This window comes from Bactrocera dorsalis, chromosome 3, assembly GCF_023373825.1.
Source record: "Bactrocera dorsalis isolate Fly_Bdor chromosome 3, ASM2337382v1, whole genome shotgun sequence".
Classification (NCBI taxonomy): Eukaryota; Metazoa; Arthropoda; class Insecta; order Diptera; family Tephritidae; genus Bactrocera; species Bactrocera dorsalis.
This window is the reverse complement of record NC_064305.1, coordinates 68790178-68817709: the sequence shown is the minus strand read 5'-3', so window position 1 is coordinate 68817709 and position 27532 is coordinate 68790178. Positions and strand designations below refer to the sequence as shown.

Sequence of the window (27532 nt, the reverse complement as noted above, 5' to 3'; positions counted from 1 at the left end):
TAGTTTTATCATAATACTATTACTATGTTATTCTTAAATATATTGAGGGCATCATAATAGCAGTTATCAACAAACTAAGTAATCAATGTTATCAGTGGATTTAACTTACTGCAGCTATACGCTTCTAAAGCAATATGATTTGATAACGGTTATTAAATACACTGTTGAGCCATGCACACAATTGCATACATTTATATTTGGACTGACTACATTAATCATGATGCGTAATTAACTGCTGCCGCGCCCTTAATTTTAAAATATTTTCACGTTTTATGTTTCGCATTTATAACCAGCGGTTGAAAATTTTTGGCTAGCATTCAAGGTCAGAACTCACCGTATAGTATGACAATAGGCCAGCATTCTCGTCCAGCACGAAAAAGCGATATTGCCAGCCTTTCATCACATTTGTCCATTTACTAAGTGTTCCCTCCAACGTTGTGGACATGATTTTGCACTTTTGAGTTTGTTTTTCAAGCACCGATTGAAAGCGTAAAATGTGTAAATAAGTATTTGCCGCACCGTAAATTGAATCAGCACCTATACCGGCAGGTGACGCAACTTTACTCTATGGTTGTTTACTATTTAATGCAAATTAATATAAATAATTAACTAAAAATGCGGCGGCGTAGTAGTTAATGTTTTGTAACACACAATAAAGTTACTTTTGTCTAACAATGTTAATTGTGACGTATAATTTATCTGCTTCTCCTGCAATTGAAGTTGTCCCAGTCTTTGCTGCATTGCCCTTTGCGTGAATAACACACATTCACGATAAATTCTTTCGATTTGATACACCGATTCGTTTCAGTGCAGCTTTTGTCGCACGCGACCTTGACTTAGTAATATTTACGAAATTTCATTTATTTGCGCTTTTCTCAAGACACTTTTTATATACCACTGTGTGTCCTTTTTTGAGGTGATATTTTAAACAAATCAAAATATTTGTTGAGAAGAATTTTAAACTGGAAAAACAAGAAGAATCTCACATACACTTTAATTAAATACTGCCCGGAAAACATATGATTGCTACGAATGTTGCTAATTTGGCGAAAAATTGGAGGTACACTGAAACGATTTGAAATCGAAACATGTTAAAAAGAGTGCTGAGCACAAAAATTAAAAATAACATATACTTTTTTGCTTTCAAATTATATAGTAAAAAGCACATTTTTTGAAACTATTGCATATAGCGTATATTTTGGTTTTTCTTTCCATATCCAATTGGCAGCGATTTTTCTCAAAACATAATACGTCTCAATAATTAAACTAACAGGTAAACAGGGTGATTCGAATGAAATAATTTTAATGTCAATAATTTTTAGTACAGCATGTAGTTATCGAATTTACTTTATTTGTTTATTTTCATATTCGTACTGTACCGTTAGGTGGGCAAAATTCAAATAAATTGAGGGAAAAAACAAATTTTTTCAATGTTAGAATAAATTGGCAGTGTGAGCGTTTATTTTCTTTACAAAACTGTAGGGATTGTAAATTAGTAATGCTGAAAACAATTATTATGTTTCGATATATGTATGTATGTATTAAAAACAAAGCATTTGTAGTACTATTTTTTATTAAGTATTGGTAGGTACCAGCTTACGCTAAAAATTTTATTTCATCCCATTATAACAAAATTAGATATATTTACATACATGTGTATACGTATACAAATACTCAACAAGTTATATAGTTATTTGGTATAAAAATGAAGCTATTATTTTCTTAATGTAAACAATTAGTATTATTTTTAGTATTAAAAACAGACTAAAATGTCTCCAGCGGTTGAGCTAATGTCGCAATGTTATTAAAATAACCGGCAAACACGTAACGATATAACAGATAGCCGAACAGTGCGATCCATAGGCCTTTAACGAGCTTATCCACGCACCACATGCTGCAAAAAATATTTTTTTTTATAAATAAAATAAAATAAAATAAAATATTTTTTTATAAATAAAATAAAATAAAAAAAAATATTTTTTTATAAATTAAAATAATTTTATAATTATAAATAAAATAAAAAGAAAAATATTTTTTTTTATACATAAAATAAAATGTTATTTCTATTACACAAAAACCCAATAACCTACATCTTCATATGCCTTCTAGCAGCAGGTATGGTATCATCGCTTTCCTTTAGTATCAGACGGCGTGCACAGAGAATACACTGCGTAAAATAATCAATCAGATCCACGTCGATCTTCTCTATAACATAGGTGAGCCGCTCCTTCTTATTCATCAAAGTACGTATGTTAACCACCTCAGTGTTATCGAAGTTCCAAATATTATTCGCATAGTACTCGAACACTTGAAAACCGTTACTGATTCGTTTCTGCACACGACAGAGACTGGAAAGCGGGTGTATATACATATATATTTTTTCATAAACATATAAATAAAAAAAACTCACACTGGCGGATACCGCAACAGTATCAATAGCGCATCCACAAACAACGCCGGTATCCAATGGAAGAGCACCATACACACGACATGCAAATAATAGTTGGACTTCATTGAACCACCCGGATACCAAGCCACACCATTCAGCGGTATCTTATTCTCAATTACCCAACGACCACATTCGATAATCTCATTCCACGACACTTTAATATCATTCGAACTGGTCATATGCGCCACACGGTTAACTTTGCTGCGTTCGGGGGCCGTTAGAAAACGCCAACTAGCCACCAGCATGCCATTCACAGCAATGTCCACGGGTAAAAAATCGCCATAACCCGAGGAGTTGCAGTACATCGTACGTATGACACCTTTACCGGCACCAATTAGCAAGCCGGTCGGTCCATTTATATTGTCTGTCCAACCGGGTAGCGGTTCCTTCCAGATTGGTATGACAATGGAGGGCCGCAGTATCACGGCGGGCAATTCATTAAACTTCTCCACAACCAGCGCTTCAGCCAGCGATTTGGTGTAGGCGTAAGTGTTGGGTATGTCACCTAAGATTTTCTTCTCGATTGTAGACACTTCGTCATCGCTGAGCCACTCGCAAGCTTGCATGACGTGGTGAGGATTTGCTGGTGGATCGTAAGGCTTCTCGTAGAGTGTCTTAATATGCAGATGACAGTAAGCGGTAGAGACGTAAGCTATTAGATCTAGATGCTTGATTGTAGCCGCCAGCTCTAGCATATAGTGTGTACCGCGTGTATTCATGAAAACCGCTTTGCGTAAGGGCTCGTCGAAACTGTTGTAAGAGAAGAAAATGTTGAATTAATAATATTTATTAAGTAAAGATAGCGTAAAGATAGTTTCAAACTGACTTTGTCGAGTTTCGTTAAGAGAAGTTTTCCCTGAGAGCTCTACATATTTGAAGAAAACAGTTATACATACATTCAAAAGCTTAACCCATCCTATAGCTGCAAAATATACCAAAAAATAATTTTCCAAAGCTCACCGTATGGTCGCCGCGCAATGATAAACGATGGACACTTCCTCACGGAGTTTGTGTAAATTTTCTTCTGAAATACCCAAACCCGGCAGCAGAACATCACCTTCTATGGCCTCCACCAGACTGAGAATTTGTGCCTCGCCGCGTTGCTGCTTAACCATGTCGAATAGCTTTCGGGAGAGAGAGAGAGAGAGAGATAAATTAAAGTATTTACCGTTATAAACAAGCAAACTAATTGCAAGCATTTTTTCAGGTATTAAGCATAGAAGACGGGGAGGTGGGTGAAGTGTGGAATTCATCACTTACCACATTACTGAAAATGTCTTTGATGCGTTCTTGGGGATTTTTACCCTTCTTTGGTCGAATTAACAAGTAGATCTTCTTCAACTGACCGCAGGACCTGCAAAATGTAAATGGATGTGTAAATAAACCGAGTGATAAATGCACTCGTGTCATTTAGCTGCAAATTAATCGCCATCACGTTGCCAACCGCAGCGACACGTACATTTCGTGGTCTTGAACATGTTTGTTTTTGGTGTCGGTTACCTGAGTAATTTTTCTACCAGCACTTTTCCGAGGAAGCCGGTGCCGCCTGTTATGAATAGTGTGCGTCCGGCGAAGCTTGCAGCAATCCGGTCTTCGTCATTGTCGTCCACATCGTCGATGGTTACCTGTGGCTCACTTTCAAAGCTGAATTTCGGTTTGCTGGCCATTTTGTTCTGCTACAAAAAATAAGAAAAAAGGAAAATTAAATTTTCTAAAAAGTGGGATTAGGTCTTAAAGCCTATGAGGACTATAAAATTAAAAGAACATAAAAATTAAAAAAATAATAATCTTTCAACCATGTCTGCTTGAAACAATAATTTATCTCAGCGAAGTCTTCTTCATTTATCTGAGATATTTTACCAAAGAGCTAACTTACAACTTAGGAACCAGAAAATGGTTGAGGAGTTTTTAGACGGGAGATAAGATAAGTCTAAGCAGAATAAGGAAAGTATTACGACGAACAACATCCCAAACAATCTGGCAGGTTTCATCCTAATTCTCTCCGGGCCTCCATACCACACTGCTAGTCGGTCATAGCATACCAATTAAGTATGGATTCCACGTTCGTAAAATTGTCGAGCGTTGCAGGCAAAAGAGCTGGTCCAATTGGTTTTTGACGTCCAGATTTGAGGTGATGGTTCTCTCATGCGAAAATTTTTGCAGAGACCGGAACAATTAATAGTCCGAAGTTGCCAAGTCTGGTTTATATGGTGGGTGTAGTATAGTAGCTCATCCCATTCAAGCAGTAGAAGCTTTTGATAAGACATCAAACTTATATGAGGTCTCGCAATATCCTTGTGGATTTCTTTCCTTTGAGTGCATCACGCAATTTGTCCGGCCAATCACTACACACTTTAGAATAAAACGTGATATTGTCGGGAAAAAATTCATAACAAACGATCCCTTTGAAATCCCAGCAAACAGACAACATAACCTTTGTTTTTTTGGTGACTACCGATCTTGGAAGTAGTGTAAGCTGGTGGCGCTTCAAAAATGGATCACGTCTTTGACGTTTGTTAAGCAAATCACAGCCATTAACGCGACGAAGCAAATATTGTTCTGCAAGAACATGAGGAACCCATGTGTCAAATGAAATTAATCCTAGAGGTTCCATGGGCTTGTCAAGGGTCGCGTTAGACAAATTTATACTTTCAGCAATATCTCGTGTTATTATTCGAGGTTTTGCATTGTCAACCTCGAAATCCAACGCAAAATAACTCTTGTCAACAGGTGCTATTAAAGGACTGAGGAGGAAATTAAGAAGTAAATTCCTCTCTCGACAAACAAAAAACAAAACTCTATAAGTTACTCTGTATTCCTGTCCTGCTACGAGGGCTGCTATATATATTTCTGGCCTAATAATGAAAATAGCCATATTTATCAACGAAAATGGTTTTTTTTCGCTGGATTTGGCTCGTTTTGCAAGACCCACACGGTCGATTGCTGTTTTGTTTCGGGCTCATATGCATAGATCCATGATTCGTCACCTGTGACGATCTTATAAACGTCTTTTGAAGCACCGCGATCGTATTTTTTCAGCATTTCTTTACACCAATCCACACGAGCCTTTTTTTGAGCGATTGTCAAATTGTGCGGGATCCAACGAGAACAAACCTTTTTTACGGCCAGGTGTTCATGCAATATCGAATGTATGCTGGTGGGAGAAATGCATAGGCATAGGCATGCCTCTATCTGAAGGTATGTTACATGACGGTCTTGCATTATCAGTTCACGTACGGCATTGATGTTTTCTGGCACAACGGCTGTTTTTGGACGACCTTCACGGAATTCGTCTTTGAGCGAGCGTCGGCCACGATTGAATTCGTTGTAACAGTTTTTCACAGTGCTATAGGATGGTGCTTCATAGCCATACAAAGATTTTAGTTCATCGATGCACTCTTGTCGTGATAATCCACGTCGAAAGTTGTGAAAAATGATCGCACGAAAATGTTCACGAGTTAATTCCATTTTTTGGCCGAGATGAATTTTTTAATTCCCTGTAAATAAAACAATTCACGATTAAATGACAAAACGTTCTGAGTGATGTTATGCTAAAAAATGTCAAACTTTCCAATGGAAATGTCAGATTGCACCTGGCAACACTTAGTGTTGCCTAGGCCAGAAATATATATAGCAGCCTATGTAAAATAAAACGAATTTTGATTAAAAATATGTGTTTTGCTATGGTAGGCAGAGGACTTTTCAATTGAACTGTTATGTAGAGGATCTTGATCTCACTGGATTAGGGTTCCTAAACGTCATTTCAATTAATTTAATAGCTAAGCTGTCTGCAATCTATCGAATATAATATGTTTGTACGTCTAAAGCAGCTTGAGTTAGCACCACATTACAAAATAAAATTGCATGTCATTTGTGAATTATGATACTTTTGAAAATTTTTATGCGCTTTTAATTGCTTTGTTGCTCTATTATTTTTTGCAAATTTTTCCTGCTCTCGGTGTCAAAAAAAAAATAATTGAGACTTGTTTTACTCAATCGAAATTCAAAGCCACCATAAATCACCATAATCCGCCAAAAGATAATAAACGTGTGAATATAACGGTAAAAATGTAAGGCGAAATCGCGCGAAAATATGCGCAAAGCAAAAGGAAAAACGCAAAATTGTGAACAACTTGTAAATAACAAGTTCGGTTATGAATTTAACATTGCAATATGGTGAACTGATTAATAGCACATAACGGTATTTCCACTTGACTTCACTTACAAGCTCACTATCATGGAACTGGGTTACTATTTAATAATACCAACAACAAAAAATAAAAAAATACAGAAAAAAAACAAATTAATTGAAAACTATAAAAAGCGAAAGAAAAAATGAAAACATGCAATAAACCGTTATGCAACAGTTAGCCGTCAAAAGTGCAAGCCGTTAATGTCATGATGAATATTGTAAAAATATGAGTGCATGAAAAAGGCGCGCAATCAGACAAGATAAACAATAAAAAATAAAAACAACAATAACAAACGCAATAAACTTCACAACAAAAATGAAAACAAAAACAAAGTGACTGTCACTTCTTTTTTTTTGATTTTTGAGCGCTTCCAATCACAGACAGACAGACAGACAGACAGTAGCAAAGCTGATTTGGCCGCAAATTATCAACAGCTTCGCGCTCAATGCCGAACACAGCCAAAGCACACGTGTTGCAACTCGACAGCCTACATTCATATGTGTTTGTGTGTATGTGTGCATCGGCGATAAGAAGACTCGCATGGCCGTTTATTCGGGCTTCTTGTCATCTCACCTATTGCAACACCGGCAATGACGCTAGCAACAATTGCACTTTTAATAAAAACATTAATGTGTTTATAAGTCAAAAAACACACTTACATATAATACATAAAAATATACATAGATATATATATATGTACATACATATATATTATGTATATGAACGCTTTCGGTAGCTTTGCTAAAGTACACACTTAACAGTTGAAGTGTTGTTGCCGCAATTACTTTTATTTTCAAGTGTTTGCGTCTCACTTTGTCCATGCCGCACGCTCCCGACTGCGGCGGACGTGCTTGGCCGGTTGGCTGGCTAGCTGGTTTGTTTGTTTATCAGCTCCATGCTTGGTTAGCCTGATGGCCTAGACACCGTGGATCACCAGATTTTAAGTAGTTTTATGTGTGTAGGTGCTGCTGGGTATATAGGGTGTTTCTACTGGCAGTTTAGAGTTCTCAGAGTGATAGCTGTCAAATCTGGTGCTTTGGTGAATTATACATTCGAAATATTACAACTTGAGTCTTAGAAATATGGTACTTTAACTATTTTTGTTGTTGTAACGGGTACCTAATCTCCGTTAGGATGGTAAGGTTAGATAAGTTGTCATCGACATCATCCAACGGTAGATCCAGGAAACGTGCCGTTTCGACGGGGTCGGACCATAGACAGAAGCATGTCAGATGCGTAGTGTTAGCAGGGCATGCAAAGAGGTGGCTAGTATAATGCGGGGACTCTTTGTACGCTGGACATATGTTGATATGTCAACATCTGTTGTGGATAACTAAAAATTTAACCTGCTACAGTATCCAGAACGAAGCTACGCAAGGGTCACTCTCGTTTTTCGCGACAACTCGAGCTCTTAGTCTGCAATGGGTGGAGGTTTGGTTCAAAGTAAGCTATATAATGAGAGAGAGTCGATGAAGGTGTTAATGGCTCCACTGTGAATGGCGGATCCAACCCCGTTTAGATCGGTAAGTCTTAGCATGGTACTTTCAGTCGTTTTCTTTAGTAAAAAGACTCGTTCCGCATGGCAAACTTTTAGAAAACTTCTTGAAATGATTTAAAAACAAGAAAAAACGTAAACTTCGATTTCAAGCTATATTACCATTATATGGCAGCTATATGCTATATGATTTCATACCGAGAAGAGGACATGTGCAAAATTTCAGATCTATATCTCAAAAACTGAGAGACTAGAAGAACTGAGGATATAGGTACATCGACTCGGCTCTTCACGTTGACCATTTATATATATGTACATATTTAAGTATATATGTATAAAGTATACGGTCTCCGACCTTTCCTTTACAACAATAGCCGCCCACACAGATACTATTGGTATTGACAACGCTGCTCGAATGAACAGTTTTTTAAGACTCTCAAATTTTTTGTAGGTGATTTGATCAGTCGTGTTCCCCAACTCTGTAGTTCAATGGAATCAAATTCGAATTTCTGATGTCCAATCATGCATAGTTATATCTAAAATATAGCTTTTGAACGACTGCTGGTGGTTACCGCCTTGTGTGCTGGAGCAGAATTTCGTTGGAACTTCCAAAGCTGGAAGATCCAAAGGATAAAAAGGATATCTTCTTCTGTTCAACCTAATTTGTTTTCGACATATTGGCAGAACATTACTATATGACCGACGGAAGGCTTTCATGTGGAGATGACTTACAATAAGTATTGATATTGATCTGTTCAATACAATATATCCATTTAACTTGGCATATGTTTCTGTTTTCTAAGCGGCGATTTCTGCGAATGCGAATTTGGTGAACGACTTATATCAAGAAGAGTCTGGCTTCGGTCACCTAATCTAAAGCCGTTAGACTACTTTTTGTGGATAACCTGCAAGTCTGTGGTCATGCTAATCATAAAGTGATTAAATATCAGTGCAATAAGGTAGCCAATGATGAAGGGAGAATCTTGTGCAAAGTTTGATCGACAGATGTCTACGTTGACGTTCTCATAAAATCTGTGAACTATTGATCGTTTCATATACTTTTATTTTTTTTATTTAAAACAAATTTTAACACCGCTAAAAACACCCTTTATAGACACTTTTACGTATGTTGGGGTATTTGTCCGTTGTCCATTGCTGAGTCGTAATTGATCTTTAGCCGTCAAACTGGTCATGTTTACTCGGATATGGCGTAAAAGCACACTTGAAAAGCGCAAACAAAACAACCGTAAAAGCAATTATCCACCGATTGTACAAAAAAGCCATATACTACGAGTATGTACACATACAAATATGCGGCATCTGTCTGCAGCGTTATCAAATCGCAAGGAAAATTATGAAGAAATCCTTCAAAGAGCTATTTATGGAATTTTACATTGGACACAGCACAGTATTCCAAAACAATTCATAGATTTCGAAAAATTTATAAAACTGTTTTCATTTTATTATTTAGAAACTCCGAAATTTTAGGAGTACGAGTACTTATATCATAAAATATTTCAGTTGAATAAATATCGTTCTCTCAGCAGACTCATGCTCAGGTGTTTGACTTCTAGTGATCGACATGTAAAATGACATCGTAAAACTGTCCGGTAACAGTAGATAACTATGGATTTGAATTTTCGATCTTTACTTCTTGAGCATGTATTGGGTTGTCAAGAAAGTCTTGCGGTATTTTTATTGAATCAATTTGTGTGGCACCCATACATCGAGCTTCTTAGTGACTCCAAGTTTCTTCAAATGGTTTATAACGGTTTGATGACTACTAAGCCGGTCTCTTTCGACCAATTCAGCGATTTTATCGCAATTTTCGAAGACAGGCCTTCCGGAGCGTGGCGCATCTTCGACCACCTCTACACCAGAACGAAAACGTTGAAACCATCGTTGTGCGGTGGGAATGGAAACTGTATCGGGTCCATAAACTGAACAAAATTTGTTGACGGCTTGAGATACAGTTTTGCCTCTATCGTAGTAGTACTGTAAAATATGCCATATTTTCTCTTTATTTTGCTCCATGTTTGCGACGCTATAACTTACGAACGACTTAAAAGAAACGACAATCAATCAAACATGTGTTAGCGCGTGAAATGAGCTTTCCAAAAAGGTATAGCATGACCCGATGCGACGAATAAAACTAGAACTAGAAAATACCGCAAGACTTCTTTGACAACACAATATTTCAACATATGTATCTCTATTTAAAAAAGACGTTCATCAATGTATGTAATAACCAATCTCTACTTTGCAAGCCCTCTCAAGCCTACAACCGTGTCTGAACGAGAACGGAAACGAGTCGGATCTTCGTTGTCATTTTGAACTCTAGCACTGGATCTATGGACTTTGCGCGAGTTTAGCAGGCGTAGGTCGACGACCAGTTAATGGGCTACCGTGAAGGCCTTCGAAGGAGTTCTTCCTCATCAGTGCCAAATAGGCATTCATGCTGTAAGGCTAAAAATCCAGTCGAATGTAAATGATCAAAGTTGTATGAAAGAAGGTGAGGAGAAAACATCCAGGCACTTTCATTTCCATTATCCACCCTTGGTAAAACTGGAGGCTGAAACATCCTGGTAATCATACCTTCGACGAACCAGGAGACATAGTCGAAACTAACATTGGCCGCTTCAATGAGTCTGCGATCGGCTTAAGTGCTGGGTCCCACAACGGATCGGCGTTATAAGCGGTCCAAGTCAGATCCCTTTTGGGTTCGACCATTTAATCTAACGTAGCCTAATCTTCAGAGTGTACTAGGGCTAGATTATGCAAAAATAAAGTACCCACAACGGACCGGCGTTATATAAAGAGAGCTTTTTTTAAAACGACTCAGAGCCATTATCTCAATATCTGGTTATTAGCTACCTGTCGGTTAAGTGTTGGTTAAAAAGTCCTGCTTAAGTTAACCAGAACTTAACTGACAAATGGCTGCTAACGAGACTTTTAATTTTTTGAGCTTTTTAGGTTTTTCACGCTTTTCAAACCAATGGAAAGCTCCTGGGGAATTGAGTAGAGATCTTTTTATGTGCTAAATGCGTTTTGTGCAGGTATGGCACGCAATAGGATTTACACTTTTTTAATACACTGTGGATAAGCGAGCAAAATATCGACTTACTATATATGTTAGTATATGTGTATGTAATTAAGCGTGCGCACTTTTATTGCCTGCTGTTTACCTTTGGTGTTTTGTAATTTTTATGATTCACTTTTTGAATTACATATACGTATGTACAATATGTATGTATGTTTGTACGATTACATATTTGTATTTCGTTTGTTTAACTAGTTTCTCCGCTTCGTCGGACAATGTTGCGATGTGTCGTAATAATGCCAGTGGCCAAGATCAATCCAATTATTTTGCACTTGATTATTGTAATCATACATGGCTGCAAACTCGCTTGTACCGGCCACAATGTGTGCTATAATAAATTTAATTGTAACAGCAACAACAAAAATAATAAGTGAAATAATGAAAAAGTAGTGCGAAACAAACGAATGGATTTCACTATCGAAGTACTACAGTGTGTGCAAGAAGTAATGTTTTTGTTTGAATGAAATCTTTTATTGGCGTTAAATGTTTTCTCTATTATAATGACGTCTGGCAACTGTGTGCCAGTCTAAAGTAACAATATGGTCTTCTTGAGAGGTAAATGAGACCACTCGGAATGTAGCAGCAAGTTCGGCGTTCTAGATAAAGGAAGTTGGTACAGAAGAGAATGTAGTGGCATCTTGAACCAGCTTAACCAAAGTGAATTGGAATCTTTCCAAAGGTAAGATTTCAATAGTCACTTTCAGGTGAGAATACACTATATACGTGAATAGAGAAGAAAGTTAGTAGGGAAGGAGGATACTACCTCTATCTACGAGTATATCGTTGGGTCCAAAATGCATTGCGGAGTGGGGGCAGGAGTATACTTCAATGATCTTGAAATCTATGCTAATGTCTTTCTACGAGGGCTACTATATATATTTCTGGCGTAATAATGCAAATAGGAATATTTATCAACGAAAATGGTTTTTTTTTCGTTGGATTTGGCTCGTCTTGGAAGACCCACACGGTCGATTGCTGTTTTGTTTCGGGCTCATACGCATAGATCCATGATTCGTCACCTGTGACGATCTTATAAACGTCTTTTGAAGCACCGCGATCGTATTTTTTCAGCATTTCTTTACACCAATCCACACGAGCCTTTTTTTGAGCGATTGTCAAATTGTGCGGGATCCAACGAGAATAAACCTTTTTTACGGCCAGGTGTTCATGCAATATCGAATGTATGCTGGTGGGAGAAATGCATAGGCATGCCTCTATCTGAAGGTATGTTACATGACGGTCTTGCATTATCAGTTCACGTACGGCATCGATGTTTTCTGGCACAACGGCTGTTTTTGGACGACCTTCACGGAATTCGTCTTTGAGCGAGCGTCGGCCACGATTGAATTCGTTGTACCAGTTTTTCACAGTGCTATAGGATGGTGCTTCATAGCCATACAAAGATTTTAGTTCATCGATGCACTCTTGTCGTGATAATCCACGTCGAAAGTTGTGAAAAATGATCGCACGAAAATGTTCACGAGTTAATTCCATTTTTTGGCCGAGATGAATTTTTTAATTCCCTGTAAATAAAACAATTCACGATTAAATGACAAAACGTTCTGAGTGATGTTATGCTAAAAAATGTCAAACTTTCCAATGGAAATGTCAGATTGCACCCGGCAACACTTAGTGTTGCCTGGGCCAGAAATATATATAGCAGCCTATGTACCAAACTCAGCCAACATCTTCCAAGAGGAAGTATTAGGTATAGAGAAGGCCTGTAGAATTGTATTGAATAACCACAGGAGGACACGGAAAGCAACCATGTAAACGGATAGCCATAACAGTGTAGTAAACAATTACTGGAAGCCTTAAGCTCACTAGCAAGTCAACTCGACCTATCCGATTTGAATTCCCAGTTATAAAAACATTTTCGGCAACGAAAAGCCTTATGTGCTGTATGAGCAGCGGGGATCAGTGGTCCATATTCCTTCTTGAAATCCAAATGTCAAAAAAAAAGTTCCCTTTACACCCTGAAACTGCCTTTTTTCGCCATTGCGAACGATATTTTCATTTTTTTTGCTCACCCTAATGCGAATACTTGTATATGTATATGTAAATATGTATTTGATATAAATTGATCAAGCGCATTTTTCAAATCGGTTATGCGTTTGTAATTGTATATGTTTGTAATTGCTTTTAAATAATTACTGAGAAAATTTACTATTAAGTCACGTGGTTATTTAACGATAAAACTATTTAATTAGAGGGTAAAGGCATTTAATTTTTATATACTCATACATATGTACACACACGTTTTTATAGATGCACGTTTAGACGATTGTAGCTTTACAATGACAATGATTGATAAAATTGCAAATAAAAATTTACAGCCAATATAAATAAAGGAAGAAATAAGTAAAACGAGAAAAAAACTTCGGCAGCACTGAAGTTGTAATACCCTTCACAGGTACACTTTTGAGTCTTGTTCTGATTTTCATCTATCATTTTGTATGACAGCTGTTAGCTGTGATCAAAGTACTTGTTTCAGCAGCCTTTTTTTGACGGATCACGCGTGAGTCGTGTTCATAATTTCATCATAGAAAGACTTACACCTGAACAATTTTGTTACGAAAATTCACGTTCTGTAAAGAATGTGCTTCATGGTCAACATAATCGGCCTACCGAGCGTACTAATATTCGACGGAATAGACCACGTTCAACACACAGTGAAGAAAACATAACATAACTAAGAGTGTACACGAAGACCGTGGAGAGTCGATTCGGCGGCGTTCGCAGCAACTCGGACCGACGTAAGGAACAGCATGTGCAAGGACTGAAGCCGCTCCGCCTTGCCAACACACATCGCTTGGCTCTATAAGCTCTTGAAAAGTTCCGAGAAGATTCGACGTTTTCGAGTCAAATTTTGTTAAGCGATGAGGCTCATTTCTAGCTTAATGATTATGCAAACAAGCAAAATTGCCACATTTGGGACGAAGACCAATCTGAAGAGATTCAAGAGCTGCATTTTCTACCAGAAAAAACTACGATTCGATGTGGTTTGTGAGCCGGTGGAATCACCCATCCATATTTCTCAAAAATTATATCGGTGAGAACGTTTCCGTCAATGGCGACCGTTATTATGTCATGATAACCGATTATTTGATTTCTGAAATTAAAGTTTGCGATCTCGGCGACATTTGGTTTCAACAAGACTGCGCCACTTCTCACATATCGAATTAATCAATGGATTTATTGAGAGAACAGATAATTCGGTGAGCAGATAATTTAATTTTGGCCACCGAGATCATGTGATATCACACCGTTAGACTTTTTCCTGTGGCAATATGCAAAGTCAACAGTCTATGTGGACAATCCTGCTTCAATTCAGGGGGCAAAACATCACACATGTCATTCGCCAGTTAACAGTCGAAATACTCGAACGAGTCGTCGAAAATTGGACTCAATGAATGGAAGCAACTGAGACGTAGCCGTGGCAAACATTTCAAAGAGATAATTTTTAAGAAATAAATGCCAAAGAATGTTCTTTCGAATGATAATAAATATTCTTCATTAAATTTGTAGTTTCTGTGTTTTTTTTAAAGAGGGAACCTCAAAATGGAACACAAATAAGTTTCAGATACGTTTAGAGTCTTTCCATTATAATGTGTACTTTGACACTGACGTGAGTGCCTTTAAAAATTGGCGGGTACCCACTATAAGTGTTGAGTTTCAGAAAATGAAATATTACATATTTTTGAAGTTTTTCGAACCACCTGAATATGTGTATACATAATTAAAACTACATACACAAGCAAAAATATATACATATATTGATTATGGAAAGTACAAACTATTTTTACAATTTCCGATTTACTCGATTTCGATATATTAAATTACAGTTACCAAGCAGATCAGCTAGAAATACATACAGATATATATAATAATAATATATAAAACGTTATGTGTATATATTCATAAAATAACAAAAGAGACTTCACGCAACATAATTTTAGAAAAACCTAAAAAGCATAAATAGATCGTTATACACCTAAAACTTTCATAACCCTCGTAAGTGTCTACCGATAATCAGTCGATTGGAAAATTGCTTGCGAAAGCTAAAAATAGATCTGTCCTGCAGCGAAATTTCGTACGTAACTTGCAAAAAAAAAGTGTGCCAAATTCCTAATAAATTTTACAAATTTGTTATGCTATGTTTTGGCCCTTATGCTCTTGTTACGGCCCGAAGTGTGATTGTATAGATTAAGGAACGTGAATTTACAAACTTGCTAAAATTGAAAAGCATGCAAAATAGATTAACGATATTGAATTTATTTTTTAGCGGCAAATGTCGTAATTAGCGCTTAAGGTGTATTGCATAATTTTTATAATCTAAGTAATTTGTAGTTAACAAGTAACAACTTTAACTGATTCAAAACGGTTTCCCCGTAGCGGTCGTTTGAGCTTGCTGAATAGCCAGAGGTCACACGGATCTAAAACAGGTGGATGCGGTACGATATTGGTTGAAATTTTGGCGAAAAACACACGACGAATCAATGCATTATGCGACAGTGATTATCGTGAGGCAAAATCCAAAAGTTTTCGGCCCATAATCCTGGCCTATTTTTGCGAATAGCGCCACGTAACACTCAAATAGTTTTCCTTGTTGACAGTTCGGCCGGTCGGAAGGAGGGACACACTTCGAAAATAGAAGAGACTGTCAACATAAACATGATTTTTGACCTGCTTTGATGTGTTTGTGGTCTTCGGCTTACCTTTAGCCACAATAATCGACCGATTGATCGTCTGTTTCAGGGTTGTTAGCACAAATCCAACCCTCATCGCCAATAATAATACGTTTCATGACATTCTGGTAGTCGGAAAGCATTATTTCACAGACGTTAACGCCACACAGTTTTTCGAAAAAAAATTATACCACTTTCATCCTTTTAGGATTTGGCCTATGTAGGCACACTTTCGCCCGTTTTTGATGTTAAGACTTTTCCATTCGTAAAGTGTAGGATTTGTAATACAAGGTGCGTTCCAAAGTAAACAGGTCTTAAAAAAAACAGAACAAATGGTTTTTTCGGTAGAATCAATTTATTTTATTCAAAATAGTCTCCTTCCGCTTCAATACAGCTTTTTACACGGTCCAAAAGCATGTCAAACGAGTGTTTTAGCTCGTTGACCGGTATGGCCATCAGTATGCCGGTGCAAGCCTTTTGAATGGCTTCTACGTCTGCATAACGCTTTCCTTTCATGGGCAATACGGGGAGTGGTTAATGGTAAAATGTGATTTTTGGTCAAATAAACAGTCACAATGATGTCCTTCGAATGTTGGATTCTGAGCAATTTTTGGTTGTCAGTTAATTTGTGCGGAACAAACCGTGCACACACCTTTCGTAAGCCCAAATGTTCGGTCAAAATGCGATAAATCGATGTTTTGGAGATGTTCAATTCCATTTCCATGAATTTCAATGCTGATTTCGGCTGATTTTCCGGTGATCACGGATTTTGATTGGCCCACATGTTGATCGTCATTTATGTCCTCACGACCACTTTGAAGACGTTGAAACCACTCGTGCACTCTGCTACGGGATAGGTAATCATCGCCATAAACTTGTTTCATCAATTGAAACATTTCGGTAAAAGTTTTAGTTTTAGATTCTAACGCACTAGTCGACATATAGATGGCGCCACCAGGAGGCGCTAGGTTCAAAATGTCCTGTTTACTTTGGAGCACACCTTGTAATTTAATTTTGCAGAAATTACTATTTGAAGGGAAATGCCTTGTTTACAATTAATGTCAGTTTGAGAGTACGTTTTGTTGCGTAAGAAAGGGATCAACGACCTTAAAAAACTTATAGAAAAGTTAAGAGAAATCTCTGGTAGCGCTATTGGGTAACTAACTGGTAATTAAACCGATAGTTGACTGAGAAGTAATCACTGCAAATTAACTTTAATTTAACGAATTTATTATAGCGATTACGCCAACCAGTAACAGAGTTTCGAGCTTAAAACTGACTACTTCTATTAACTATTCTGTCGGAATAATGCCATTTATATAAAATATACTAGCTTTTAAATAATTCTTTAGAAATTAAACTACATAGCCTGTCATTTCAGACCTAATGATCTTTAATGCCTGCGTAAAAGCTTAGCTTTAAGAAAGCACTTAACTCAACTCATTTAATTAAGCATAAAATTGCAGTTGCGTAATATAGCACATACAGGTATTGATATATTTACTGCAAATTACATTATATACCCACACATGCAAATACTTACATATGTGAATATATGTCACTAATTGGGTCCAAAGGTGTGTAAGGACCACTTTGTGTGAAAATACCGCATTTAATTATGAAAAACTACATTTTCTATGAAATATTAACAATTTTCGGTATTAAAGCTAATGATTTTTAGTTGCCTCGCTTTAAATTGTTAGCAATTAATAGTATGCACCTGTGTATGTACAAATGTGTTTACTGTAGTGTATACGTATATGTACTATTTAGTTTGGCGTTAATCATTGTTTACTGGTTCTCTCATTTTCTCGGAACAAATGCTTACGACGACTTTGTGTATCAGTTTGGCGAAATGTCGACAACATACAATATTAACAGAACAGCTAAGAAAGGGCTGAGTTCGGGTGTAACCGAATATATTATACTCTTGGAACTTGCCAGAATGAAAAAATTCTGATATTGCATAGTTATATGAGGGGTAGGTCAAGTTTTTGCTTAATTTCATTTGTTTTAAACACAATGATACAATATTATGAACAAAACACGCTCTGTCATTTGAATTGAGATAACTCACATAGCAACTAATGTACATACATATGTAAGCGGTACAAAAAGTCCTTATAAGAGGGCTTATGGTATATAAGGCAAGTATTGACGCGATTCAACCAATTTTGACATACAGAAAAATTACGTGCATATTTATCAACGAAATGATTCTCTCTGGATTTGGCTCGTCTTGGAATACCCACATGGTCGATTGCTATTTTGTTTCGGGCTCATACCATAGATCCATGATTCGTCACTTAGAGGCTTATAAACGTTTTTTGATTTGCACAATCGTTTTGATAATAAGATTTCTTTCCTCAAAACACTATTCGCGAGCCTTTTGTCTCGTTATGTTAATTGCTTTGATTTGTGCGGGATCCAACGAGAACAAATCTTTTTTTACTGCCAGGTGTTCATGCAATATCGAAAGTAGGCTGGTGGGGCAGAATGTACTGCACTCGTATCTCAAGGTATGTTTCAGTTAGAATATCCGATATATGTTATTTCTTAAAGTGAACGGCATCGGTTGTTTAATTCTGGCTCAACGGCGTTTTTTTGGACGAGGGGTAAAACTAATTTACCTCTTACTTTGAGCGAGTGACGATTTTAACGCGCTTGTTAACAGTTTTTAACAGTGCTGTTATATTAAAAGTTGGCGATTCCATACAAAGATTTTACAGTGTTCGATGCACTCTTGTCGTGATAATTCTTACGTGTTGTGAAAATGGTTGTCTTAATTTGAATGGTTTGGGAGTTAGTACCTTCCCTTTTTTTTTAGAGCGTGAACCCCAGACATTTTTTTTAAGTTCCCTGTAAATAAAACATATGCCGATAAATGCGACAAAACGTTCTGAATGAGAGTCATCGCTAATATAAACTGTCAACTTTCGTCATCAATTATATATATTGATTGATATCTGCAACACTTAGTGTTTTTAGGTGGTTCAGAAAACGTTAGGGAAAAAGAAATGTATAGGTACTTTGTATGGGAGCATGTTCCAAGAGTATAATAACAATAATTTATGCTATAAACAGACATATTATGCGATTGTCAAGAAAATTCTCTCTGGAGTTTCAGTTATATAACATATTGGATATTTTCTGTCAAAAAGTCAACTATACATTATATGTATGTATATACATATTCGGTACTTAAGGCTTGAATAGTTTTATGTTCGATTTAATTATTTTTTTGGGTTGTCCCTTTCAATAGCACTATTCGTGCAATCGTTTTATCACCGAACAGGGTATATTTCGTTTGTAACACCGGAAAGTCCGAAAGATCAAATGAATTTTAAAATTGTTAATATGGACAGTAAATGTATGGCAGTTGTACTGTAGTCAGTCAATTGTGAGATGCCCGTCTGTCTGTCCGTATATACATATATACAAGTCTCATGGTTTTTGAGACCTATGCCCTCTGGAATTAATTTCTTACGTCGGTTTCTTGAGCGAGATGTCGTCACGAACTATTACCCTGACTTATTGTGTAGTTAGTAATTGTAATCTCCGAAGAAATTGTTTAACATCACTGTTATATTGAAAATTGCGATTTCATCATTAGGTTACATATAGAGTATTGAGGTGCTTATGGAATTTATTATTAGTGTTTTGAACTTTGGTTTACGAATGGTTTGCGGAGATACGTACCTTCCGAGAGATTTCGTGTCTTTTCAGAGCGTGAACCCTAGAAGCATTTTTTTAGTAAGCGCTCTTAGCCCACAGATGCGTGACCGAGGACGGATTGGAGCTTAGTCACTCGGAATATACCGTTTGGTCATGATCCCTCATATGATTGTTACTCCAAATATTTGGTAAATATTTGATGTTTGTGGTTCACACAACGTTCTCGTAAAAAGAAATATAATTTTGTAAGGAAAAAATGGGTATAATAAAGATAAAAACAACAATATTATGATATAAACAACAAAATTGAACTTTGCTTCTAAATCCTCTATGGACAGTGTGAATGCTTAATTTTCTATATGTATATGTCCACATACAAACTTTATGTATGTGTATGTTTTAGAAGAGGTGCAGTTTGAGCTTTGCAAACGGATGATCGAAGTTATATACACTGTGGGTGGGGTAGGATTATGAAGTCTTCTGCCCGTCCGAGCTCTCCATCAGGTTACCAGAATAAATTGATCAGATGACGTCTTCAAGTCAATTTGGTCAAGCCCGTCTGTCTAGCGGTAGATGTACTCCTTGGTTATTGTGTATAGCAATTGTGCATTCATTCCGACAGATCGAGCGGCGTACTTTATAATGCGTAGCTCGGAAATGACTTTACTCAAAACTAGTCAAGGAAGTATTGACCTCATTAGCAATGAGCTTCCGAAGTTTTTTCCAATAGCAGATTTACCTGTGCGACTGCGAGATTATTTGCCTTAGAAGAAGTTAATCGCGCCATCTGTTGTAAGTCTGACTCGACAATGTCCAATAGGTACAAGACGATCTTGGAGCTAAATATTTTGTTCGGACCTGTTTGTCATAGCTGATGGAGGAATATTTTGGTAAAATATTGATGTTACTGTACGCTCTCACACCCTGTACTGTCAAAACTTACTTTTTGTATCTGTCCAAGTGAGGTCCGTCAATTTTTTTTTTTTTATCAAGCCTACGAGGACGAACCTAATTTCTCTAAGTCCGCTTTATAAACTCAAGCCAAATACCGCTTTTAAATGTGGTGTCTACGCCAATATGTACCGAAGACAATAATAAAATTTATGCCCACCCCTTTTGAAATGAGATCGTTATCTCAACCCTGCAATCAATGAATGAGCAATGGTTAACTACCAATGGCACAGGCTAGTCATAGGCGTATTATTATTCCAAGCTGGGAAATAACTAGAACTTCCTAACTCATTGCCACAACAACAATTTTAGCCTTTCGATTTTTACATTGACGCAGAAGACTCGTGTTACTTTTGGACTGAGTGGGCAATACAAGTGAATTCTCTCTCGACGAAGATCTACAGACCGGAATTCTATAATCACTCATTATTCCCGTCCTGGCATACATGGTTTGCGGAGGCAACAACCATGTTACATCTAATAAGTCTGCGTTGCAAGGAAATGCAAATACTAATGGTCAATTGTGCAAATGGGTATGACGAATAAAATACAATCGAAAAAATAAAATAAAACTGAAAGATTTGTAAAAAGATAAATTATAGTAAAACCAATAAAGGCCAATGGGCTACGCTGGTAAAAATAGCAAAATTGGAAAAATTATACAACTCTGAGAGTATTTTACAGTACCTGCCGAGGGAAGCAGAGGAAAAGGAAGACTTTAATGCTGGAAATAATAAGGACTGGCCACAATTAAATATACACCTACAAATACCAATATAAAAATAAATAATTAATATTTTTAATCAATTGGCGCGCCGTTTTTCTCGGCTATAACGCTTAAGTGGTGTTATTAAAAGAAGAAGAAGAAATGTATCAATGCTTATTAGTGAGATCGTTTTGAGTATGTGCATAGTACCTAAGCAATTACACTATTGAAAATCAAAAGAAAAAAATTAAACAAACGCGTCTATTATTCCAAGCTGGGAAATAACTATAAACTTCATAAACTCATTGCCACTAGGCAACACTAAGTTTTATTGAACCAAAGACAGTTTCCATTGGAAAGTTAACATTTTTTTAATCAAACGATCTACAGCATCAGGTGTAAAGTGGAAATTTATGTACGATGGCAATCAGTGGCCAGTTTGCGGCATGCAACAGCCATCAAAATGCCAAAGCGAGGTAAGGAAATGCAAATACTAATTGAAAATGTTCGACGTGGATGTATCACGACAAGAGTGCATCGATGAACTAAAAAATGAAATTAAAGAGTACAATTTATGTATATTAAAAACTGGTAACAACGAATTATCGTAAAACCAATAAAGTTAATGTAAAAAGCAATTAAAAATAAAAATTGAAATAAATTATAAAAAAGCATTTTTACAAGGTAATTAAATAATTTAAATATCTTAAATGAGAAATAATAATAATTGCTCCCACCATCATACCTTCGATAATTGCTACACCTGTCGTAAAAAAGGTTTGTTCTCGTTGGATCCGCCAATTTTTAAATCAATCGCTCAAAAAAGGCTTTGTTCTGTTCTATCAATTGAAATAAATACGATCGCGGTGCTTCAAAAGATTTTAAAAACTAATATCGTCACAAAAATTAAGCAAACTTTATGAGTATGTGATTACATTATGTAATTACACTATTGCAAAAATCGACCGTGTGGTCTTCAAGACGAGTCAAATCTAAACGAAAACTAAAATAACTTCGTTATAAATATGCTATTTTCATTATTATGGAAATAAATTAAATTAAAGTTTGTGAGGTAAAATTGATCCTTTGGTAAAATTGAAAGAAAAAAATTATTTAAATTTTTTAAGTATATTATTCCATAAATTTTATTTAGTTAAATTTAATATCACATAAATAAATACAAGAAGATACACTATTATTAGAAAGAGATTTTTTCGAAATTTCATTATGATTTCTTTTAAAGTAAAGTCAAACGCAAGTTCGAAAATATTTATACAAGGTGCGATCCAAAGTAAACAGGCCCCCCTGGTGGCGTCATCTATATGTCGACGTCAGTGCGTTAGAATCTGCTGACTTTATCGATTGTCCAGTGAGAATTTCATGGCACTTTATTGATTCGAAGTGAAGTTATTGCGTTTTAAGTGTCAGTATGTTTGTGTTATCGGTGCGAAAATGAGTTTCGAACAAAGAGTCAATATTAAATTTTGTTTTAAAATGGGTAAAACTTTTATCGAAACGTTTCAATTTATAAACAAAAGTTTATGGCGATGATTGCCTATCCCGTAGCAGAGTGCACGAGTGGTTTCAACGTTTTCAAAGTGGTCGTGAGGACATAAATGACGATCAACATGTGGGCCAATCAAAATCCGTGATCACCGGAAATTCTATCGAAACTGTGTGTGAGTTCATCAAAAATCAGCCGAACATATCATTGAAATTCATTTATCGCATTTTCACCGAACATTTGGGTTTACGAAAGGTGTGTGCACGGTTTGTTTCGCAAAAATTTTCTGACGAACAAAAATTGCTTAGAATCCAACATTCGAAGGACATCATTAAAGAGGTCAAAAAGGACATCAACTTCCTTTAAAATATTGTTACTAGTGACGAAACGTGGTGTTTTCAATATGATCTTGAAATGAAACGCCAGAGTGCTGAATGGAAGGCACCGGACGAGCCGAAACATAAAAAATCGCGCATGAAGTCAAAAGTGAAGACAATGCTGATTTGTTTTTATGATTCCAAGGGTATTGTCCACATAAAATTTATTCCACACGGCCAAAACATTAATGCGGTATTTTTCCTTGGAGTTTTGAAGCCGTTTTTAACGTGTTCGGCCCGAATATCGCGACGAATGAAAGTTGGCAACATTTGATCGACGGTTGTGACCGATTATTTGACCAAAAATCACATTCTAACCATTAATCACTCCCCATATTCACCTGATAACGCAACGTGCGACTTCTTCATTTTCGGAAAAATGAATTTGCGCATGAAAAGAAAGCGTTATGCAGCCTAGAGGCCATTCAAAAGGCTTGCACCGGCATACTGGCGGTCATACCGGCCAACGAGCAAGAACACTCGTTCGACATGCTTTTGGACCATGCAAAAAGCTGTATTGAAACAAAAGGAGACTATGTTGAATAAAATAAATTGATTTTGCCGAAAAAAAACCATTTGTTCTGTTTTTTCTTAAAGTCCTGTTTACTTTGGAAAGCACCTTGTATTAAGTATATGGATTTGAAATACTGATCCGATTTTATCCATTGTCGGCATAGGGAAATGCTGTCTTCAAAAAAAATACTTCCTAAATTTCAATACTAAAACTCACATATTGACAGTTATGTTCGATAGAAAATCAGCCAAATGCTCTGGCGTTCTCTCTGGTCCAGATTATGGTGTAGTGATAAAATTTAAAGGTGAATTTTTAATTTATACTTCACGTGTAAGTTTTTTCTGTAAGTTGGTAGTACTGTTAGTGACATCTATGCCAAAATATTCATTAGTGTTTGAGATACGCGCCGTTTTGTGAGGCTCTAAAAGTGAATTCTTCTATTTTTACTATTGAATTTATTGAACAAAGAAGTGCGATAGTGCACCATCTCATACTGCATTGGTTAATCGTAATCATTTCGCCACATTTTCAACTAATATCGTGCCACAACCACCGCATTCGCCTGATTTATCTTCGTGTAACTTCTGGCTATTCATCAAATTCACATGACCACTCCGAGAACACTGTTTTGACTCAATTGAGGATATAAAAGTTGAATCGAAGAAAGCACTGATGGCCATTACGACGAGGATTTTTCCAAGTGCTATGATGATTGTTGGCATAAGTGTATTGCAGCGCGAGGTGATGAAAATTTGAAGGAGATGAAATTGACAAAATTCACCTTTCAATTTGATCACAGTATAAAATATAACACATAATATAGTAAAACTATATGAGAACCGATTTCACAATTCTCAAAACTAAAGCATCAAGTTCAAAATGAACACTTTTCCATACATATGGGATATATTATTATATATTTAAATAGTGATAAATAACATGTTATTTCGCGTCGAACTCCTTTTCTCTTTCCTTTTCCTTGTTACTTTTGGAGTTTGGGGATTTAAATTATATTTATATTTTTTATTTAGAGTTAGAATTTTTGGGGCCTTCAGCTCTCTACCCATTTTTAGTAAAAAAAAATTAAATGGAAAAATCTCGCATGCGGGATAAGTTCTACGGATTGTTCAGAATATTTTTTTCCGGTTTCAAGCCAGCGATTTTTAAGCGAAGTTTTTCAGGTATTATAAAAATTTTTCCGTTAGTTTTTGAGATATCGGAATGAAATTTAATACGTTTGCGCATTTTGATATTCTATTGATTTTTTGTCGGAATTGGTTCGATCGGACAACTATATCACATATCTCCCAAACAACTTATTATTCCGATTTTTTAAGCTTCGACTTAAAAATCGCTGGCCCGAAGACGGAAGATGATCGACCTGCTCTAATATATGCCCATATATACTTTAAAAATAAAGTTTAAATTTTAATAGAAATTGAAGGCAAAAGTGAAACTTTACACTTTTTACTACTTACTTTACAAAATTTACAAAAATAAATTTTTTTTAAAATTTCCTTATTTTTTTGTTTTGGATTTTTTCACTTTTTGTTGCACCAAATATTTATTTCCTTTAATTCGCAGTGCAACGTTCTCAAAAAACAGGTTCAATTTTTTTAACTTTTTGCCAAAATACCGCACATATGTTAATAGCTTGTTAATTGACGGCTTGCAAACACCCAAAAATATTTTCGTAATTCCGCACGCGTCGAATGCTAAACGCGAACTGAGTGGTAAACTTAAGAAAAATCACTTAGAAGTCACACAGCTGAAAGCGAAAAAAGTTACAAGCGCGAAATATATGAATTTTAAAGCTGAGCAAGTGGCTTACAAGCCGTTTGTTTGCATTTTGTAAGCATGGAAATAACAACAACAAGTATGCATGTATGTGTGTGTGCGACTTTGGCTGTGCGCACAGGTACAACTTTAAAACGAAACGGAACAGCTTGTTGAAGACGCGCAAGCGGACTAATGTATAAGTATATATGTATGTATGTATACATAGGTGTAAATAAAATATATGTATATACTTGTATGTATGTATATATATATATACATATATTATATGCGTATTCACATGCCTACGTTAATTTTGTTGCACTCTCACTTGGCTCAAACGCTTTGTAAGCCTATATATTTCAATGAATACATATTTACATATGAAAACATATCAAATAACTGTATATGCATGTATGTGTGTGTGTCGATTTGAACTTTGCCAGTAGCAAACGTCTCGCTGCACCACTTGAGGCTGCGCTTCAGCAGCAACAGCCGTCTGTGTCACAGCGTCCAGTACCGCAAGCAGTCGTGAGCGGCTTAAACGAATGTAATTCAGTTAGTTTGTAAGTATGTATGTTTGTGTTTGAATGTAACGACTGCAATTTAACTCGATTTATAAATACAATAAAATTAAATAAATATATATATTATAATGTATATATAAGCATCGGGTTACACGTTTTACTCTCACTCGCGCATGCGCGCCACTTTACAACGTTAACTCATGCCACAAACAACACATACATCGACTTACATACACATCCACGCATTGCCAGTCTGCCGTTTATTAAATTTTTCTTTCGCTGCTTACTCGGTCAACTGAAAATTGCCAAAAACCCGGCTCTTGTTTGCATTTCGGTTTTTTGCTCTCCAAAAAATTCGGCGAATTTTTATTGATTTCGTAAGCCCGGCTGGCGCGCATGTCAAATACGTGCAATTGCATAGAAACATATATACATACATAAATATTTGTATATGTACATATATTTAAATTACAGCCGAAATGTGAAGTCGTGAGAGCGTTTTTTTTGATTCGTTGCAGATAAGAGCGCTTGAAGTGAAAAAGAGCTCGAATTAAATTTAAACGTCTGTCAAAGAATTTCAACTAATTGGAAAACGGTGAATAACACAACAAATAAATATATGTATTTGTGTCAAAGAGGGTGTGTTTATTTGAGAGGTTGTGAAGGTCATTGCACATAATTGTTGTTATATAAGTAGAATATTAACTGTTTAGATGGCGATTTTATGCGAAGAGATTTGGTGGAGACAGTGTACTAAAAGCTTTATTAACACATCAGAATATAGATTTACTGTTATTGTAAAATTGTCTCAAGTCACAAAACTTGTCTGCAATTTAAAATCTCGAATTTAGAGACTTGTGACTGTATCACAGTACAGAGTTCCGGTATTATAGTCATAAAATTTAAGGACACAATTAAAATATTTTCCAAAATATTGAACCCGATTATTTGCTCAAATTTGAGAATAAATATTCTTGAAACTTATTTTTCGATAAAAATATATAACGATATTATTAACTCTTATTTTACGAAAAATAAGACAATTTTCAATTTTTATAAAAAATAGATACGAAATAAATTTTCGATAAAAATTTATCGATAATTTTTAGAAAAAAATCGATTCTCTCAATTGAAGTTTTACGATAAAAAAGCAATCGAAGTTTTTAATTCTAAAATTTCCATAACTTTCGTCAATAGTTAGAGGTTTTAATCTTTCATTGTAAAAAATACTGAAGTTAAAATAGAATAAATTTCTATAAAAATTCATCGATATTTCTAAGTTCGATTAAAGTAAATCGATATTTTACTGCATTATTTTTGTTAGTAGAAAATGGCTTTTCTAAAAACACAGTCTTAAAATTTTATTTTTCTATAAAAATAATTATCGATATTTAAACTTATTTTTCGATAAAAATATATGACGATATTATTAACTCTTATTTTTCGATAATATAACATTCATTTATAAAAAAACATGAAGTTACGAAATAAATTTTCGATAAAAACTTATCGATAATTTTTAGAAAAAAATCGAATCCGTCAATTGAAGTTTTAGGATAAAAAACAATCGAAGTTTT

General features: G+C 35.8%; 2 protein-coding genes across 4 annotated transcripts in view; both read right to left on the bottom strand.

Moving 5' to 3' along the window:
• Positions 1–1037, bottom strand: part of LOC105228878 (oxysterol-binding protein-related protein 9) — a 35569-nt gene extending 34532 nt beyond the window's left edge. The window contains exons 1-2 of one of the 2 annotated variants that reach the window (XM_011208875.4): positions 663–1037; positions 335–578 (exon numbers count right to left, since the gene is read on the bottom strand). In XM_011208875.4, the coding sequence (XP_011207177.2) occupies positions 335–445 (111 nt within the window). In that variant the 5' untranslated portion in view covers positions 446–578; positions 663–1037. Of the gene's footprint in view, positions 1–334 lie in introns of both variants that reach the window. The other variant, XM_011208876.4, reaches the window with a different exon arrangement.
• Positions 1038–1560: 523 nt separating this feature from the next.
• Positions 1561–25395, bottom strand: LOC105228879 (putative fatty acyl-CoA reductase CG5065). 2 transcript variants are annotated; one of them, XM_049453192.1, is made up of 7 exons: positions 25131–25395; positions 3950–4122; positions 3710–3803; positions 3410–3573; positions 2411–3199; positions 2091–2348; positions 1561–1894 (listed from the first exon to the last, which is right to left on the bottom strand). In XM_049453192.1, the coding sequence occupies exons 2-7, from the start codon at positions 4114–4116 to the stop codon at positions 1765–1767; spliced, it is 1602 nt and encodes a 533-aa protein (XP_049309149.1). In that variant the 5' UTR covers positions 4117–4122; positions 25131–25395; the 3' UTR covers positions 1561–1764. The 2 variants fall into 2 exon arrangements, with proteins under 2 accessions (XP_049309149.1, XP_049309148.1); XM_049453191.1 differs by having other exon boundaries at positions 3950–4125; positions 25131–25394.
• Between the last annotated feature and the right edge of the window lie 2137 nt (positions 25396–27532).

What these genes read in the sequence shown, in the direction of transcription:
- LOC105228879 (XM_049453192.1), bottom strand. Translation starts at nt 4,116, where the DNA reads ATGGCCAGCAAACCGAAATTCAGCTTTGAAAGTGAGCCACAGGTAACC. An exon ending in CTGGTAGAAAAATTACTCAG is followed by an intron (nt 3,804 to 3,949) that starts GTAACCGACACC and finishes TACATTTTGCAG; the next exon opens with GTCCTGCGGTCAGTTGAAGA. An exon ending in CATTGCGCGGCGACCATACG is followed by an intron (nt 3,200 to 3,409) that starts GTGAGCTTTGGA and finishes CTCTTACAACAG; the next exon opens with TTTCGACGAGCCCTTACGCA.